The sequence below is a fragment of the Mus pahari genome, chromosome X (genome assembly GCF_900095145.1).
Source record: "Mus pahari chromosome X, PAHARI_EIJ_v1.1, whole genome shotgun sequence".
Classification (NCBI taxonomy): Eukaryota; Metazoa; Chordata; class Mammalia; order Rodentia; family Muridae; genus Mus; species Mus pahari.
The window spans coordinates 87,441,896-87,461,159 of NC_034613.1; the positions used below are offsets into that span (position 1 = coordinate 87,441,896).

General features: G+C 50.1%; 1 protein-coding gene across 9 annotated transcripts; it reads right to left on the reverse strand.

Annotated features, from left to right (window-relative positions):
* Nucleotides 1-237: 237 nt before the first annotated feature.
* On the reverse strand, nt 238-16,118 carry Zmym3 (zinc finger MYM-type containing 3). 9 transcript variants are annotated; one of them, XM_021188606.1, is made up of 25 exons: nt 15,959-16,118; nt 14,072-14,754; nt 13,104-13,147; nt 12,737-12,803; nt 11,993-12,287; nt 11,593-11,770; nt 11,023-11,241; nt 10,582-10,732; nt 10,256-10,371; nt 10,013-10,099; nt 9,743-9,893; nt 9,322-9,494; nt 8,950-9,115; nt 8,289-8,389; nt 8,057-8,213; nt 7,716-7,828; nt 7,405-7,579; nt 7,087-7,233; nt 5,915-6,018; nt 5,440-5,608; nt 4,989-5,140; nt 4,304-4,418; nt 3,083-3,337; nt 1,759-1,873; nt 238-1,651 (listed from the first exon to the last, which is right to left on the reverse strand). In XM_021188606.1, the coding sequence occupies exons 2-25, from the start codon at nt 14,739-14,741 to the stop codon at nt 1,459-1,461; spliced, it is 4,113 nt and encodes a 1,370-aa protein (XP_021044265.1). In that variant the 5' UTR covers nt 14,742-14,754; nt 15,959-16,118; the 3' UTR covers nt 238-1,458. The 9 variants fall into 9 exon arrangements, with proteins under 9 accessions (XP_021044265.1, XP_029389959.1, XP_029389962.1 ...); XM_029534099.1 differs by having other exon boundaries at nt 239-1,651; nt 12,737-12,809; nt 15,959-16,044; XM_029534102.1 differs by lacking the exon at nt 15,959-16,118 and adding an exon at nt 15,498-15,614 and having other exon boundaries at nt 239-1,651; nt 14,597-14,754.
* Between the last annotated feature and the right edge of the window lie 3,146 nt (nt 16,119-19,264).

The window sequence follows — 19,264 nt, forward strand, 5'->3', positions numbered from 1 at the left end:
TTCCTAATTTCCTGCCTCCACCTCCCAACTTCTGGGATTATAGACATAAGCAACTCTAGCTAAATAAATGGCTATTGAAAAATAATTTTTCTGATGTATCTGAAAATGTATGATAAAAGGACCAACATTCTGATATTCATTGACTGAGGAAAGAATAATCCTCAGGGATCCACAGTTGGTGTTCTTTCTCTTCCACTTTTCAATGCCAGCTCTCCCTCCCCCCAGAGAAAGCAAAGAACAATTTTAATTCTTTATTTGAAACAATTCCAGAGACAAGTTAGTTGTGACAACAGTTTCTCACTACAACACAAGGGTGGGCATGGCTCACTGAAGGAACAGGCCAGGCACCTCAGTACAATATATACATTTTAACAGTGGCTAAACTGAGGACAGTTATAAAAACACAAAAAGAAGGCTGGGAACAGCAAAGCCAACAGGGAAAGAACTGGGCGCTCCCTCTGCCAGACACTAACCTTCTGGGCCCACAAAGGTAAGATGGGGACGAGAAGAGAGAAGACAGTAGGCAGTAGGAAAAGGTCCCTGGCCTACAAACCCCATCCTGGATGGCCTAGGACCCCATATTGTGGACCTGGCTTTGATGGTAGGGGGTAGAACATTGGGGAACCCAGCCCCAGTCCAAGTGCTAAGGTCATTTTTACCTTGGGAGTTCTGTTCATGGAACTAAAGGGAGGCAGCTTACAGAGGGGCTAAGCATGTTGACACCATGGTTCACGCCACCTTAAGATGGCCGAGAGAGACAAACACATAAACCAAGGGGACAGGAATTATCTGCACAATAGGAGTCTGCTCTCCATACTGAGTCATTCTCTGCCTTTGAGGAAAAGAAAGTATTTGAAACCCTTGAGAAACTGTAGCACTGGGTGGTGCTGGAAGGGTCGGTCAGGTAAGGGATGTGGTAGTGCAGGGTGTCGACAATCACTTCTCTCGAGGCATAAGAGTGTCTGAGCTCTGTGCTTTAGGTAAATGGTCCCCTCACTTTCAGACCTCTCAGACAAGACCCTTTCACATGGTACAGGGGAAGAGGAGAGAGAGAGGATACAGGGCAGAGAAGGCAGCTGGGTTCTTCCCTAGCTCACACCTAGGAGCACAGGGCTTCACCTACATAGATGTAAGTCAGGAAATGCAAAGCCAACAGGATCACCAGAGCTATCATCACTCCATCAGAGTCAGGCCCCAGGAGAAAGGGTTTCCATAAACAAAATGAACTACCGGGTTCATGCCCATCACTGGGGGACTAGCCCCCAAGTACACTGGGGCCCCATGATTATCAAGTGGTATGAAAGGAGGTTAAAGGCAGGGGTTCCTGGGAAAGGCAGGGAAGGAGAGAATAGAAGGAGCCAGTCAGGGCCCTTCAGAATGGATAGCATTGGTTCCTGGGCCAGTTACCCCACAGGACAGACACTGATGTGATAGATGGATACAAGGTACAACATGGGTTCAGTCTAGGTCTTCTTCCCCAGGACGACCAAGTTCCTCATAAATCTCACGCACAGCTAAAATGCGATTGAGCATGCTCTCTAACATGCTTCGGTCCATGGGAATCACAGAATACCAGAGAGGTGATTCAGCAATGCAGGAGCGCTCAGGTTGCAGATAGAACACATCATTTCGAGTCCGGAGGCTTTCAGGACTATAAGAGTGGGAATGGGGATGGGAAGACAGACATCAGTAGTACCAAGGCAAAGCAGGCCTCTTAGGTCCACATGGTAAGTCATTCTTATACACTCACCAACTCACCATTTTGAGAGATAGAACTCATAGAACTTGACGGGGCAGCGGAGGGGATTCATGCGATTCTCACGCTGCTCTAAGATAGTTTCATCTTCTCTTTTTCGTTTCCCAGGACCTGTGTCTATAGTGGGAAGAAATGACCCAGACTCACTAGAACACAGGCCCAATGAGGCACCTCCCAGAGCACAATCAAGGACACCAAAATAATGCTGCAGGATCACCAAACACAGCTTCATAATGAAATAAAGGGAGAACAGTGAAGGGCTGGGAGTGTAGCTAGGTGGAAGGTGGTTGTCAAGCATAGACAAGGCTCTGGGTTCTACCTCCATTGTTACAGAAGAAACAACAAAGGAAAGAAAGGAGGGAGGGAGGGAGGGAAGGAAAGCAGAAGGAGTTAGCTTTTCCCCAGGTCTCCCTGTCCAAGTGTTTCCACTCACTCCCAAGGTTATATATTAAAGAGGTGATCTTAGAAAGTAGACAAAATAATTGGTAAAACAGTTTCTCAGAAGGTTGGTCTTGCCTTCCAAATGATGGCCACAATCTTTGTACATCAGGTCAAATAGAGACCCACAGAAGGGACTTGGTAAATCACTCACAGACAGGTCAGAATTTCAGGGCCAAAGAGAATGGGAGGCAAAATGTAGGATTTTTTCTTCCTCTGTACCGTTTTTATTCAATTGTTATTTTTATGTGCATGTGTGAGTTTGTGTTTGTGTTGTACGTGTGCACCTGTGGAAGCCAGAGGTTGACATTTGGTGCCTTAGTCTCTCTCCATCATGTTGAGGCCGTCTGTCACTGATGCTGGAGCTTACTAACTAGCTGGATGCTGAGCTCTGGGGAAGCTGCCTGCCTCCACCCTGCCTGCTCTAGCTCTAGCTTACAGGCATAGGCCACCATGCCTAGGTTCACTTGGGTGCTAGGGATCCAAACTCGGATGCTCACGGCTATGTGGCTCGGACATGTGTTTTACTGACTGAGTCATGTTTCCAGTCCTCAGTATGCAGGTTTTGAATCATGAAACGTTTTTTTATTCACTCTCAACACTCCCTGATGACCAGACACAGCTAATAGTAAGCTAATAGCTTACTCCCTGGCTCACCTTCATTCTCTCAAAAGAAGGCAAGCAAATAAATTGCCTAGAAATGACAAAGGTGAGAAACAGGCAGTTAACTGCCCCCCAATTCGGAAGCAGCCAGCCAGTGTCTTAGCAGAAGGCCTGTTTTCATCTTTCCTGCAAATGCCGAGGGAAGCTAGTGACCAAGCAGGGGTACGGTGGGAATGCCACGAAAAAGAACATAAAGTACAAAAAGCAAAGGAGGAGAGCTCATACCTCGCCCTTTCCTCTGTCGGACTGGGGCATAGTAGCGGATGCTCACCACCTTGGTGGTGCCCCGAGGCGTGGTACACTTGCGAGACTGCCGTACCACATTAGTGAAAGAGAGCTGCATGTGTTCCTCAGCTGTCTGCAGTCCAAAAAACTTAGTGTTGAAGAACATGAGGGTGTTGAGGAGGACAAAGGGAGAATAAACTCCCAGTTGCTTGCACTCCCAGAGGTGTTCTTCCTCCACACGGGAGAATACAGTATCTGTGATGGACAAAGAGAAAAAACAAAGGGGGTCGGCTTCCCAAACCTGAGCTCCTCTGTGGGCTTCTCACTGCATAGAAATCCTGGTACCTGACCTACACAGTAGGACTGGGAAATTTGAGACTGGGGGTGTTGAGACAGGGTTTTTCTGTGTGCCCTTGCTTGTCTTGGACCTGGACACTTTTTATACACTTGTCACCTCCATGCCACACTTCTCTGACTACCTCTAAGTTATATGCAGGTAGACACGAAGCTTACAATTCCCACATCTTGCTTTCCTTTTTTATCAACTTATCACTGAAACCTCGATTATTTCTGGTCCCAGAGAGAAGTCTAAAGATCTGAGTCTTTTTTCTTTTTCTGTTTAAGAAAATGTTTCCCCTAAGTAGTTCAGGCTAGCCTTGAACTTGAGATCTTGTCTCAGTCTCCCAAGTAGCTTGAACTATAGGCACAAATTATTGCTCCTAGATGAGATGAAGTCTTGACCCTCTCCTCCTTTTTTGGTGTTTCTATTAAAAAAAAAAACAAAAATAAAACCAAACTAGGGTTTCCCTATGTAGCCCTGGCTGGTTTGGAACCCACTCTGTAGACCAGGCTGGCCTCAAACTCAAAGAGATCCACCTGCCTCTGCCTCCCAAGTGCTGGGATTAAGAGCATATACCACCAAGTCAAAATCATGTTCTTTTCTTTAAAAAAGGCAGTATCTTAGTAGATAGTCCAGGCTGGCCAAGACCTCACATTTCTGCCCCAGCCTCCCCAGTGCTGGGATTCTAGGCATGCATCACCACAGTGGTTCTCCTCCTCATGCTCAAGGGCAAAGACTCTGGCTCCATTAGCCTGAAACCCTGAGGCATCCAGGTACATACTCCTCCCCTTGAGCCCTTAGTGAAGAGTAACAGGCCTCTTGCAGTGGTGTGTTGGAAGAAGGAAGAGAGGGAGAAAGGATTGCTAAGGTCTGCCCCTTACTGTTGGGGAGGAGTGTGGGCTGCCAGGTACTCAGGGACTTGTTGAGTTCTTGAACGAAAGTCAAGTAGTAAAGGTCCGTGAAAATGTTCACCATTCGGTTATTTTCCAGCAAATACTAAAGAAAGAAAAACAGACATACATAAAGCTAGGCTGTAGGTCCTAGACTCCAGGACCTAGAGGAAAGAGCTCGATGACGAAAGCTGCAGTCACGGTCCTTGATAATTAAGAGGATGCCAACCAACTGCTTGAGTGGCTAAGCCAGCTTTCCCTCAGGTGTTTCTACATGGCGGATGTACTGAGGTGTTGCTGAAAGAGGCAGAGGCTTGGAGATGGTCCTCACAAGCTCAGATACCCTTATCAAGTCAGAACGGCTAACGTCTCCTAGACAGAACTAAACACTACCTAACTACTCAAGGACCTCAGCCCCCACATCCTTCCTCAAATCACGACTCAAGGGTGACCTGGAGGATCAAGATAGCCATTAACAGTGATGCTTGAACGAGAGTCTTGGAATGAAGCTCTGGTTTTAAGAGGTCATTGGTGTCTATTTGTCATAGGGAATTTAAGCAAGCTGCCTAGTCAGGGTCAGAGACAAGGGACAAGGAGGAACGGGTTAGAAACAGTTCCAGTAGAATTCTGCATACTGTGGAAAGTGAGAGACAATCAGGTGGTGTGCAAGTGTTACCTGCTGAATGCCGAGACACAGGTAGTAGATACTGTCAGGTTCATATCGTTCACCATTGGGTCGAGTGATTTCTCTCACGAACTGGGCCAGACCATAGTTGAGCTCAGCAGCTGAACAGGCGAGAATATCCTCCTTGATACGCATGGGTTTGGCTGTAGTGGCATGCAGTAGAGGAGGTCAGGGTTAAGAAAACTTCATTTGGAGACTTTCACTTAGCTCCACCAACAACCCTTCAGTTATAACTAGCTACTGAAAAAAAAAAAGAATTACAAAAGGAGTCCTCAGCCTTGGACTGAGACATGTTCTCCCTTTAGACAACTGTTAGCTGTCTACTGGATGGGGAAGCCGTAAGTGATCACACCCTTACCACTCCTAGCTACCATCAGCAGCTGATCCTAGGTATAGACCCTTTCCTTTCCCTCTCTGTGCCCTCTTCCTCCCAAGTACTTACGGCCAAAGCGTAGCTCATCACCTTTGCTGGTCTCTCCATTGGCGTATTTTGACTGGACCCAGCATTTCCAAGCATTGACACCGTATGAATAGTTGAGACCAGTACAACTAGGCTGGCTGCTCAGAGAGTCCCTGGAGCAGCTTTCAGAAAGCATCAGCCTCTTTTGACCCTGGAAAGGAAGACAAAAGGAGAAAGGTGGCAAGCCAAGGCCAGGGCAGCACAGAAGCTAGTCAGGGCAGCACTCACCATCGGGAATGGGAGCACTGGTATAAGAACACAGAAAGCGTCCATGGCAGAGAGCCCCAGAGTAACTCTGATGCTCTCGTTTACTGAGAGAAAGGCAAACTTTGGTGGCTAGGTCTCAGTATGTCTAGCGTCGGAGGAAGAAGGCCAGGGAAGATCACATTAAACTTTCTTTCGAGGCTCTGAAAGCAGCCCGTTTTCTTCTTGTGGATATAGTAACCCCAGTTCTCACCTTCCTCATGGCTCTAGGAAGGTCCTGTTCAGTAGATACATCCTCAGGCCCTACAAGGCCACAATCAAAGAGGAAGTCTACACTTGGGTTAATGTCCAAAGGATCTAATAGAAGGGGCAGAAAGAAGAAATTAACTTCTTTAGGTCTCAACTTGGAAATCCTCTTATCCCACTCTTGCTACTTGGTCATTCAAATCAAGAGAAACCACTTGCTTGGTCTCATGGAACTCAACAGGAACCGGTAAAGTGATATGAAAGCTAGAGTCACACCAGACACAAGCTACATATGGTGGCACAGGACTTTCTGGGCCATAGAATGAGTTCAAAGCTACCCTGGACAACTCAGACCCTCTCTCACAATAAAAAGCAAAAAATAGGACTGGGATATAGCACAGTAGTAGTGCCTGCCTAACATAAATAGGGCCCTATTTGATTCCTACAAACCCAAGCAATATGAATATACTTAACATGACTGAACTGGACACATAAAAATGGTGACAGACAATAGGGACGAGGGAGATGGCTCAGGTGATAAAAGAGCTTGCTTTGCCAGCATGAGGACCTGAGTTTGATGCCCTAGCACATAGGAGAAGCCAATCATGGTGACATGCACTTGTAATTCCAGCACTGGAGAGACAAGGACAAGTGGACCCCTAGGGCTTGCTGACTGGCCAGTCTAGCCTAGTTGGCAAGTTCCAGGGCAGTGAAGGAGACCCCGTGTCAGGAAGGAGGTGGACAGTGCTTGAAGAATGACACCCAAGGTTTTCCTCTGGCCTCAACATAGACCAGTACACACATGAACATCCACACATACCCATATGAACACACCTTCACACACAACTAAAAGTAAAAAACAAAGGCTAGGGGATGTAGCTTAGTGTGTACATGAAGCCCTGGGTTCAAACTCTAGTACCATATAAAGTGGGAGTGTTAGTACCTAAAATCCAGGAAGAAGGATTAGAAATTCAAGGTCTTCCTTAGCTACAGAGTAAATTGGAGGATAGCCTGAGCTATAGGAGACTCTACCTCAAAAAAATGTAAGCAAAACAACAAGAAGAACATCCTGTCTTAACGAGTATCCTTTAAAGTCATACTCAGGGTCACAAGAAACACTCCTACCCTAATGACACAAATGCTACCATCCTCAGTGGGCATGCCTTAAATCCTACTTACTCTTGGGGAAATCAGCCTCCAAGTCTTGCCCAGGCTCATCTAAGACATTAGCCATCTTAACAGCCATGGCCAGGACATCATCCCGAGCTGTCCCAAACAGGTCACAGTCTTCCAGAAGTCCCTCTGCACTCTGGTTGCTCACAAGATCTGGGAGGCAGAGAAGTCAGCTCAGTCACTGCAGCTCTTGTCCAATCCCCACACAGGCTTTCAGGGGCTCATCCCAGCCACCCCCACTCAACACCTAAACCACACCCTCCACTTTCCTAGACAGATGGACTGGAAGCACTGTTTCCACCATCACCACGGTCTACTGCATACCACAAAGATCCGAGGAGGCTTTGTCTAACTCTTCAGCCTCTGCAATCATCTCTGCCATGGCCAGGATGTCAGCCTCCAAGGGGTTGGAAGGGATCTTCACCTTCAGCTCCTCAATGGTCTCCACGATCTTCTCTGTGCTCTCCAAGGTAGTGGGCAAGAACATGGGCACAGGCACCTGCAGGCACAAATCCCAACTAAATGCCAAGAGTCGTGCCAGTGGATAGGGATGCCAGCTTATGAGAAGGCCAGAGGGTGGGCCTCAATCCTAGAGGGGTAAAGGAGGACGGGTCGGGAAGAGCAAGGACAATTACCGGGATAGGCATTGAGAAAGGCACCGGGACTTTCTGGCAGTATAGATGCATAGGCACTGGCACAAATATGGGCACTGGGATGGGCAGCACAATCACTTGTGGCTTCCACTCTTCTGCAGACAGGAAAAGTCGTGTTAGCACCCTTTCTTGATGAGTAACATGTGACCTAGGACCTGATGCTCATCTGTTATCCCCCAAAGCTCTAAACATGTGTTCAGTATCACAAAAGACACCTGAGAGTAAGCTGCCTAAGGAATGCCCCGGTCCAGTTCCTGGACCTAAGGCTGGAGGCTTAGGACGTGGGAATACTGTCTGTGGAACAGAGGTATCACGGCACCCACCTGTCTGACTTCCTTTGGACTTCATTTCCACCTTGCAGGAGACACCCCGGTTCTGCATCAGTGGCTTACACATGGCAGCTTTGTTTTTGCGGGGTGTTGCCGGGGGTGGAGGGGGTGGAGGGGTGGGCACACTTGGAGTTGCTCTCTTCACAGGAGTCTACAGCATCAAAGGGGACTGTCAATCACAGTCCCCTCCTCTCAGATAACCCTCCCTCTTGGCTTTTGTCCTGACCTTGCCCAAATTCCCATTCTCCTCTGGGGTCCTCACTGTGTTGTTGTTGGTTTCCACTTTGGTTTGAGAGGGTGTCTGGGGCTTGGACTCAGAAGACTGACCTGTAGAATCAAACAAAGAAATGCTCTTGCTGGAGGGACTAACTGTTCGTTCGCCTCACCATTTTTTTTTTCTAGGAGCATTTTATGAAAGAGCATACTAAAGAGAAATAGAAAGTCTAGGATTTTTCTTCCTTCCTACCCCAGGCCTAGTCTTCTCTGGGCCCCAGAAACAATAGCCAAGAAGATTCTCTGCTTCTGGCTACCAAGAAGAATAAAACACTACATTTAGGAAGCAATACCACCTCTTCCTGCCCCTCACTTTATACCTTCTACTTAGACAGCCTCCAGGAGTTAAGTATGCCTACAATGGCTGATGTGCAAGGCTAACATTCTAGACATGGTCTTGGTGTCAGTAAAGGTAAAGCTTACGCGAATACTGCCCTTTCCCTGAAAACAAACCCCACCCACTGTAAGTTCCACCCTATCTGGGTACACCTTACATAATACCAGGTACTCTGGCCAGGGTAATTAATTGCAAACTGATGAAGAAGGGACTTAACCCCAAATTAGAAAAGCCCAGGCCAGTACTAGTAGTGTAACCCTGTCCCACCCAGACTCACTGTTCAGGAGGCTTTCTGGCCCACTCTGGGTATCCAAGTTGGGTTGGTTCTGCTGGCTGTAGAAACGCAGCAGACACTGTTGGTTGCAGAAATGACGGATTTGCCCACGCCAGTGGATCGTTTCCAGCAGCTTCCCCTGGCGCTTACAGGCATGGCACCGGGCAGCCTGAAGGCATTGACAGAATGGTTAGACCTGCCTCTTGAAAACGCTGGACCCTCCTCTATGATAAGCCACGTTCCTCTCTTTGGAGAGAGATTCGACCAGCTTAGAGATTGGAGAGGTCAGCTCCCCTCCCTGGAGAGCTGGTGCTGATGTCAGTGCCACAGTTCATACCCCTGCTGCCTTCTTTCTGATGTGTTGACTCTCCTTACCTTGCAGTACCATAACAGGTACTTGGTCTTACAGTCCTCGCTGCAAAAGTCCCAGGTGCTGCCGTCCAGTTGCTCGGTGACTCCACGCTGACAGGTTTGGGAGCAGTAAGTGCACGTGATACAGCATAAGCCTAGCTTCTTCGTAAAATCTTGCTTGTACAGCAGTACACAGCCTAGAAAGGAGAGAAGAAGAAAGAGAGCCCAGAGACAGAGTTACTTACCGGTGTTAGACCCAGCCTTTCCAAAGTGCTACATCAGAAACCTCCTCAACAGAGTCCTGCACCTAAAGCCTTAGCCTAAATGTGGTAGAGCATCCTGACAAGCGCCTACTTTACATCCTGCTTTCTAGGCCTTCCTCCTTTCTCTGCTATCCTCCCTCATCATAGGAGACAGGGCTTCAGTCCCTAGCTCACTCCCTTACCTTCACTGCAGAAGCTTTTCTCTACCCCACTGAATCGAAGTTTCTCATGCAGGAGCTTTTCCTGCCGGCAGTGCTCACACTGGGATACCACACCCCGAAGGCGCTTGAAGTCCTCACAGCAATCACGGCAGCAGAACTGGAAGACCTGGTCCTGAGGTGGAAACACAGGGCACGGAGGGCAGAGCTACCACATCTGCACCTGACAGGCACAACTTGAGAAGACTTCTTCAAACATGTGGCAAGATGTAGGTGGGGGTGGGGGGATCTTACCTGCCACTCCAAGACCTCAGGCTTGCCACTGAAGAGGCTATGGCAGTAGTGACAGCTCAGGTGAATGCCCCCCTCAGGGCTAGTATGCTGGAGGGAAGGAAGACAGATAAGGGGGCAAGATGTGTGCAGTGCTGGGGGGGGGGGTCGGGCTTGCTCTTTGCTCTACCCAGGCCTACCTATCCCAGTTCTCCTACCCTTTCCCTGTTGCCACTCCCTTTATCCCTGGTCCAGGGCCTGGAGTACCTGGAACTTGGTCCAGCAGCTGGGGCTGCAGAACTGGTAGACTGTGCGATCAACTTTGTTGTAGTAACAAGGGTCAGAGAGGCTGCGGCGGCAGAAGCTGCAGGGTCGGGGAGGGCCTGGGGCATAGAAAGAAAGAGAGAAAGAGAGAGAAAAGAGGAAGAGAGAGCACATAGAAGGTATAAGGTAGGGCAGAGATGGAATAGAAAGTTCACGGGAAGATGTGGCTGGGGCCAAGGTTGGGCAGCAGAAATTACTCTACAAGAGGGGAATATGGGAAGCAGAAGGAAGGCCAGCAGGGATCTCAGAGAAGAGGGCTTTGCACCTACCAGTGAGCCCTGCCTGCTTCACTTTGTAAGAAGTGGTACAGCACAGGGAACAGAACAAGCTGGTCTTGCCATTACGATCCACATGTGATAGCATCTCAAAGTTCTTACACAGGGTCTTGCACCAGACACATGGGTACACACGTGTGTTTTTCTGTGAGGATGGGGAAGGAGAGGCTGAGGCTGGATTTGTCCCTTCACTTTTATTTTTAAAATTTTTTAAACATGAAATAGTTCAGGCATACAAAAAAAGTATAATGATGATATAACAAACACCTGTGTGTCCACCAGCCAGCTTCAAAAATAAAACATAACAGATACAATTGAAACCCCCTTTATTTGTTTTATTTTTCCCAGCCCTCGACCCTTCAGGCACCTTTATTTATCACCCAAGAACCACACCCCCTTCCATAGCCCTCTAATGCACTACTCCCTCGGCCCCACCTTCTTGTATGCCCCCAAGCACGTTGTGTTGCAAAACCGCTTTTGTTGACCATCATGGAACAGGAGCTCTGGGCCAAGGCCCCCAGGCCTGGCATAGATGTAAGCCCCACACTGGTCACAACAGTTGGTTTTCAGTCCCTTGTTGGCTCGGAATTTGGAGAAGCAAGAATCGCTGCAGAGTCGGTGCACCACGCTGCCATTGCTGACCTCATGAAGAACCTGCCGCATATACATATACATACCCTGAGCTGAGGCCAGGCCACCACCGCCCACCCTAATCAATGCAAGGTCAGGCCTCCCACCGCGCCCTAGAGCTTTACAGCAGACAATGGGCCTAGGACCCCCCAACCTGTGCTTCAGGCTGTAGACTTGATGACAAGATCCTGGGAGGTAAGGAGGTTAGCTGCATACATCCTGGGAGAAGCTCTAGCCTTCAATTTGCTACCTCACATTAGCTACCTTTTCCTCCCAAATCCCTTTCTCCCAGGGTTCAGCCCCTGCAGCTCAAGAACCAGAGGGGCGGGTCAGAGCCAGCAGGCTCCTAAGTTAGCCAGTGGTGAGTACCCTCACCTCTCCAGTCTTCTGGCATATGCTGCAGCGAGTGGCATCGGCAGGATCCCCAGACTGGGGGATTGGGCGCTGCTGCTGGGCCTCATAGAGAGAGAGACAGACAGATGTGCAGAACTCATGGAAGGAGCCTCCTGGACCAGTCTGTACCACAACTGAGTCCTTGGTGTTCCAGATCTCCCTGGAGGTGGGAACAGGTTTCAGTAATCCAGGACCACCCTCTTATTCCAGCAGTAACCCCTGCACTCCCTAGGATTCCTACTGCTGACCACAGACTCAAATACTCTAACTACTTCCTTAAAATTAATCCTATCATCTCCATCCTGCTTGGTTTTGCCAACATAATCTCTCTCACCCATAACTCCCTCCCCTAGCCCCTGCCCACCCTAAGATCTGAACGCACTTCTTGCAGAAGGTACAGGTCTTTCTGCCCAAGGGCTTCTTGGAGTAAGTAGTGAGACAAGATGAAGAACAGAAGAGCTGAGGCAACCCCTTGCGCTGATAGGCCGTCTGCCCCTTCTGCAGTGGTGTCCGGCAATGTGCACAAGACATCTTGGTGCCCATTGAAGAGCGCCCAGCCCTTTGTGCCATACTTGAGCGCAGGGACATGCGAGGAGAGCGCCGGGGCCGGAATGGCACAAAGTCCTCATCATTGGGGTCATCTACCATGGCATCAGAATCCTCATCTGACACTGGAACTGTGGGAGTAGGCGGGGCAGTGAGAAAAGACCACCAGAACAGATCTCCAGCCATTTGATGGTCAGATCCATAGTAAGTTCAAATACTGATCCTGTGATCTCTGGTACTCCCCTCTTGTTCTGGCCCTTATACTTCCTCTCCCATTACACTGGCTCTTAAGCTACTCATGGTTATTCTACAATATTCAGGAGAGGAAGGGGGGTTCTAAGAGAGGAGACTGGGGACAGGGACAGTATAGGTGAAGCTTACTATTATTCTTACTGTTCTTCTTTTCAATTTTCCCCCACTACCTCTTGGTTCCCATGCCAACCCACAGCAGAGACAGGCACTTCTCTTTCTGCAGAGAGGAACTACAGGAGCCAGAAGACCCATGCCCTATCCTAATCCCACCTGCAGCTCTTCTGAGCCCCCAGAATTCCCAGGTCCCACTTGCTCCAATCCTACTTACTGCTCTCAGTGGAGTCCACAACCTCAGGCTTTGGAGGTTCTGCTCTTCTAACGCGCTCGCTTCTCTTCTGTACCTTGGAAAGAGGGGCGGGGGGGGGGTGCGGGAAGCTGACGCTAGTGGCAGGCTAACTGAAGTTCGAGGTCTGGGGTGGGGACAGATGGAAGGTGAGGTGAGAGACTTGGGACCCTTAGCCCAGCCCTAAAGAGAAGGGGGAAATGGGAGCTGGACTTCATTCTAAGAATCAGTAGACACAAGAGTTCCTCCCTTCTCTGACTCTGACAGCACCCCCCAACATCTGGGAGGAAAATGAGGGTTCTCTCCTTCTTAGAGCTATAGGGGGGAACTAGACTCTTTCCAATCCCCTCACCCTCTCAGGCGGCTTCTCAGTCTCCTTCCCAGTCAGGCCATCTCCTGCAAAGGAAGCAAGAAGGCAGCCTAAGTCTTAAGCCTACCCAGGGCCAGCCCCCACCTCCATTCCTGGGGAAGAATTTCCTCCAAACCCAATGGGAAACTTGAGTGCCTGTGGCTTCTAACCCTTTCAGGGTTACCTCAGACTTGGTGAAAATGGGGAGGGTATGTGTACAGCTATTCTCCATGAGATAAAATGCATTCTCTTAACCTTCCAATCATTTCTTTCCCACTGTGCATGAAGAATTTATATTTTACCAACAAAACCAATGTAACCATTTAAAGGGAGCAAGAAGGGGAAAACCCATCAATGTATGGGTAGGTTCCTCTGGACTTTGGTGAGATATAAGATGTATCAGTTTACATATCTGAAGACCCTTGTCACAGGCTAGAGGAAGGCTACCACTAGGTAGATTCAGGGAGAAACTCGAGCTTCAAGTCTAGATTGTCCCTCCCCTATCACAGATGCAATCCTAGATCCTGCCTCTCTACCATGACCCTGAAATCAGTATGCTGTTAGGGGGCTTCAGAGAGGGGTTACCATCCATCAATCCCAGAAACTCCACTCCCATTTAGAATCAAACAGCTGGAAAAATCGTAGAGCCTAGAAGCCTGTTATTTTCCTTCAAACCCTGAAGGAAGGACCCTGGTACTGGAAACCCACTGGGCTATGAGAAAGGGAACCTCTGCCATCCAATCCACTCCCTCCTCACACTACCCCATTCATCCTGCGCAGCCCCTCCACGTCTCCCACCCCTGTTTTCCACAATCTTCACCACACCCCACTCTTCCTTCAGCACACAGAGCCCTGCTCTAATCTTCCCAGCCTTCTGTCCCCTCCTCCTCCACTTCTCAAAGCACAGAGCCAGCCCTCCTGACCACCACCCTTTCTTTCCCCAGGCCCCTCCAAACGATTAGGCAACCTACCTGGCAAAGAAGGATGTGCAGCAGGGTTAGATACCCCAGGTTTGCTCTGAGAACTGTTGATGCCATCCCCCAGAGTCTCTCCCACTGAAGGGCTAGGGGGTGCATTGGGGCTCTGTGGCTGCCCTTGGGTATGCTCCTCCTCCTGCCCAGGGGAGCCCCTTCTCCTTGTAGCTAAGGGGGGTATCTCCTCCTCTTCAATATGAGGAGACTCCAGGATTATTGGAGAATCTGGAGCCAAAGGTTCTAGTAGCCCCTCAGGTGAAGGGGGACTGGCCCCAGCCCCTGGATCAGGTGGCATCACCTCAGGGGTTTGACACCCTGGTCCAGGCTCTAGGGTCTGCTCCCCCGAATCCCATGCAAGGGTCCCCTCAGGACCATGGTCCACCTCTGGGGGGGAAGGGGCTTTATAGAGTAGCCCCCCCAGCCCCAGTAGCTCAGTGGCTCCATCCAGAACTCCTCCAGGGTCCTTCTCCAGGCCAGAAGGGGTATCAAGCAGGTCCAGGGCTCCAGAGGATGGAGACGGACCTGGGGGAGCCCATCCTCGACTTGGGGCAGTCTGAGATTCCAGCAGATCCTCTCCAAATTCCATGTCTACTGGAAGGTCTCCAGCCAGGGGCTTCTCTGGCAGGGTCAATGGGTCAAATGGACTGGGGAAATCACTGGGGTCCATGGCTGGGTATGGGCTGCAGATCGGAAGAGGGGGCAGTAGAGGTGGTCTTAGCCTGAATTTCTTATGTCGGCTGTGGGACACACCCCGTCCGTCATCCACTTGGATTTCTCATTAGCAGCCGCCCCCCACAGCCGATAGGCATTTCCACAGGCTTCAGGCTCAATGTCCACTCCCCCCCCCAATACAGCGCCCTCTGTGGGGAGTGGCGTTCCCTGCCCTGGCCCCATGCCCACGCTCGCCAGGCAGTTGGTCTCTAACCCGCCCGACACCCCCCACCGAGACTCGTAGCTCCTTCCTCCCTACCTCTCACACACCCCCCACCTCTGACTCAACGCCCCCTCACATTTTCCCGTGCCTGCCGCGGCCAGAAGCCTTTCCCGCTCCGGCGACCTCAGCCCCTGGTCCCTTCTCACTCCCCCAAAGCCCCTAGGTCTCCAGTCTCCCCCCCAGCCTGTCCAGCCCCACAGCCCCTCCCCGCGGAGCCCCGTCCTCTCTCAGCCCTTCCCCGCCCCCACAGACTGCTCTCCCTAACCGTCTCCCCCCCGCTCGGTTACCTTTCAGGGTGGACCACTTCCTCAGCCCCGTCCCCCTTTCCTACTGCACCCCTAGTCCTTCCCTTCTCCTGTTGCCCACCCCCCACCTCAGGCATTTACAGGAAGACATTTTGGAGCTACGATTCCTCCTCAAACCCCCCTCCCGGCTACTGCGAGATCCCGCCTGCAGGTTCGGTTCGGCTTGAACAGACCCGACCCCTACCTGAGGCAGGGTTAGAGTAACCGCTACAAGCCTAGAACTGCAGACAGCAACGGCCCCGCGCTCCTTCTCCACCTCCCTCCCTAGCAGCCGGGACAGGGGTCGCGGCCCCTTTAAATGGCAGCGCCGCTTGCAGCGCTGAGCGCTCTGCACCAGGCAGGCGGGCGGTGCCAGCAACCAATCCCATTGGCTGGCTGTAGGAGGGGGCTCGCGAGACAGCGCCGGCCCCCGGCGCGAGACTCCCAGCCCAGTGGCCGCCTGGAAATTGCGGAGTGGAGTGCCGTCACTGGGGATGGAGCGTGAGCCCCCGCCCGGGGCCCCGTTAGTTGAGGAAAAGATAGCCTCTGGAGCTTTGGAGCCCGCCCCCAGGGAAGGCGGCGCCCCCTTTCCACCGAAGGGCCTAGTACACTAAATACACAAAAAAAGGAAGAAAAACCCCACATCTACGCACCTGCTTTCCTTACCTGGCTCAAGAGTCTGGCCCCGTCACACCCGTGCCCGCCCTATCTCCAGAGCCCACTGTACCCGTGATCCCCTCCTCTCATTCAAATGGTTCCCGGTCCCCTCCCCCTCCCCGTGTCTCTCCGCTTCCCACTCGTGTTCCCCCCCCCGCGTCCCCCCTCAGCACTCCCTACCTACGCCATGCAGCAGACGCCTGCCAAGATTACCCTCCCCCATCCCCACCTCTCCGGGGCCCGCCCCCCCGGGCGACTGTTGGGGTAGTGACAGCGGAGAATGGGGGAGGCAAAGACCCAACCCTCAAGTGCCCCTCCTCCCCTTGTCTGCAACCTACCCCCCCCCCCGCTCCAACCTGTCTAAGAGTCGTAGTCATGGGGTATCTTAAGCTTACCCTTGCCAGTTAAATGGTTCTGGCTTAGTGACAACGCCTATGCAGTAACGGTTACTGCCTGGTGACCCCCCCCCAAGCAGGTTCTGCAAGGCTACACCCCCTCTCCCTCCATGGCCTTCGGTTAAGTTCTGGGATCATTGCACTGAATCCTCCTGTAGGAGCTTGAATTTTCTCTTGAATAGTTTTCCTCATCAGAAGCCCCCCACCCACCCATCCACTTGCACACACACACACACACACACACACACACACTGTCCTTCCCTCTCCTCTCTTCTTCTGTTCTTGTCAGTTTCTCCCTCACAGTCTCTCTGCGTCTCTGCCTCCTGAGAGCACTCAAACACAGCCTCCAGGGATCGAACTTGATGGTGGGCGTGGCTGTGATTAAGGCTTGAGAAGTAGGGTAGGGGTACGTACAGGTCACTAACACTAGGTCTACTGACTTAAAAGAATAGGTGGCAGTGTTCAGTCTCAGGCCTCAGGACAGAACACTTCACAATCCCTCTCCCCACATTCCCAGGATAGTTCGAAGGGCTGCACAGCACTTACCCGACTTAGATACTAGAAACTCAGGCAGGAAGAGTCCAGTGTTGTCCATTGCTCCTCTAGCCTGCTTCTGACCTTTCTGTCTTCCCATAGAAAGCCTGCCCAAGCCTTGTCCTTGGGAATTTTACCCATATTTTTACAGAAGCCTTGTTTTTCCTTCCACCTCCCCCCCCCTCAGCCTTGAGGTTGCCTTTGCTCTCTCCTACATCATAGATAAATGTAATTTTTTTCCGGTGTAGATTGCCTAAGCCCGGCTTTCTGTATCTTAATCGTATGCTCTGTAGCCATCTCCCACTTTCTGCTTCTGTCTGTACTGTTTCTTTGTATTTTCTGGTTGTCCCTGGCCCCTTGGCTGGTCTGGTAGTAGAATGTCTACTTTGGTGGCAGATCACAAACTTTCAAATGGAGTGAAGAGCATCGAAGAGGGAGGGGTGACTTTTGCTCCGGCATGGTGGTCTGGTATTCCAGCACTTAGAAGGCTGCGTCAGGATTATGACCATGAGAAAAGCCTGGGCTACATAGCGAAACACCTGGTGTGGTGGTGTGCAGGGAACCTGAGGCGAGAGGATTCCCTGCAGTTTGGAGACAGCCTGGACTACTTAGCAAGACCCTGTTTCAAGAGAACAAACGCCAACTAAAACAAACCTTCAGTCACACTAAACAACTGAGGGCAGTGAGACACACAGCGGGGGAAAGGCGTTTGCTGCCAAGGCTAAGGACCCAGATAATAGGAGAGAACCTAGGCCTGCACATGGTCCTCTGACCAGCACACCTGTGATGTCGCATGCATGAATACACAGGCACACGAAATAATAAAGATATTTTTAAACTAATGACAAGGAGCACAGGATTTTACAATAGTAATACCACTCTGCATGATATTATAATGGTAGACACATTATTCAAATACAATGTAAACTACTAAGAGTAAGTGCTGATGTAAACCACAGACTTTGGTTAGTAATGATGCATCCCTGCCCATTCATGGATTGAAACAAATGTACCTATCTTGTCCTGGATGTTGATAATTGGCAAGGCCATGAGTGTGTGGGGACATGGATATAGAGGAAAGCTCTCTCTACATAATTTTACTATGAAACTACAACTCTATCCACCCCACACAAGCCCCAAATCTTTGATTAGTTGGTTCTGGGTAAGATTTTTGTTCTTTGTTTGTTTGGTGTTTTAGTTCCTGTTTTGGGTACAGGTCTTAATGCCCCAGTGTGGTAGTTTTGAAATTCCTGTGTAACTCAGGCTGGCCTAGAACCCCCCTTTGTAGCCAAGGATGACTTTTACCTTTTGATCCTCTTGCCTCCACCTAGTGCTACAGGCATGTGTCAGAATGCCTGTATTATGCCATGCTGGGGACTAATCCCAGGGTTTTATGAATATGAGGTAAGTACTTGACCAACTAAGTTACATACCTAGCCTGGTATATTATTTATTTCATTTTTTTGCAGTGCTGAAGCTTAAAACTGAGCCTTACATATGTTCATGCTATGTAACTGAGCTGCATGCACTCATTTTATTTATATGTTTTTTTTCCAGATTGCAAAAGTATAAATATAGCTGGACGTGGTGGCGCACGCCTTTGATCCCAGCACTTGGGAGGCAGAGGCAGGCGGATTTCTGAGTTCGAGGCCAGCCTAGTCTACAAAGTGAGTTCCAGAACAGCCAGGGCTACACAGAGAAACCCTGTCTTGAAAAACCAAAAAAAAAAGTATAAATATGTCAATCATGTAAACACGGGTCTGTAATCTTAGTACTTAGGGGACTGACAGGAGATTACTGAGTTCAAGGCCAGCCTAGACTACATAGTAAGAGAATTTCTCAGCCAGACCTCTTAGTATAGATGATAAACTAGGCTACTCAGGAGATTGAAACAAAGGGATGGAAAGCTCAAGGACTGTCTGGGCTTTAGAGCTAAATTCAAGGCTGGTGGTCTATGCCATTTATCCCAGTGCCTAGGGTGGGGAGGGTAGATTTCTTTGAGTTCAAGGCCAGCCTAATCTACATATTGAGTTCCAGGTCAGCCTAGGCTACATAGTGAGACCCTATGTCAAAGAAAGAGGGAACTGTTTCAAAATAAAAGAACAAAAAGAGGATTGGGGATAAAATTCAGTTCTAGAGCACCTGCCTTGCATCCCTGATAAGTTCTTGGATCAGTCCCCAGTGCTGCTGGGAGTAAAGGCTCACAACATCACTAAAAGCGATAGGCAAACCCCTGAGTTCAAGACTAGCTTGGTCTGGAGGGAGTTCCATGACAGCCAGAGCTACATAGAGATACCTTATCTCAAAAGCCACAAAGCATACACACATACACACCACACCACACACACACACACACACACACACACACACACACNNNCNTNCNNTC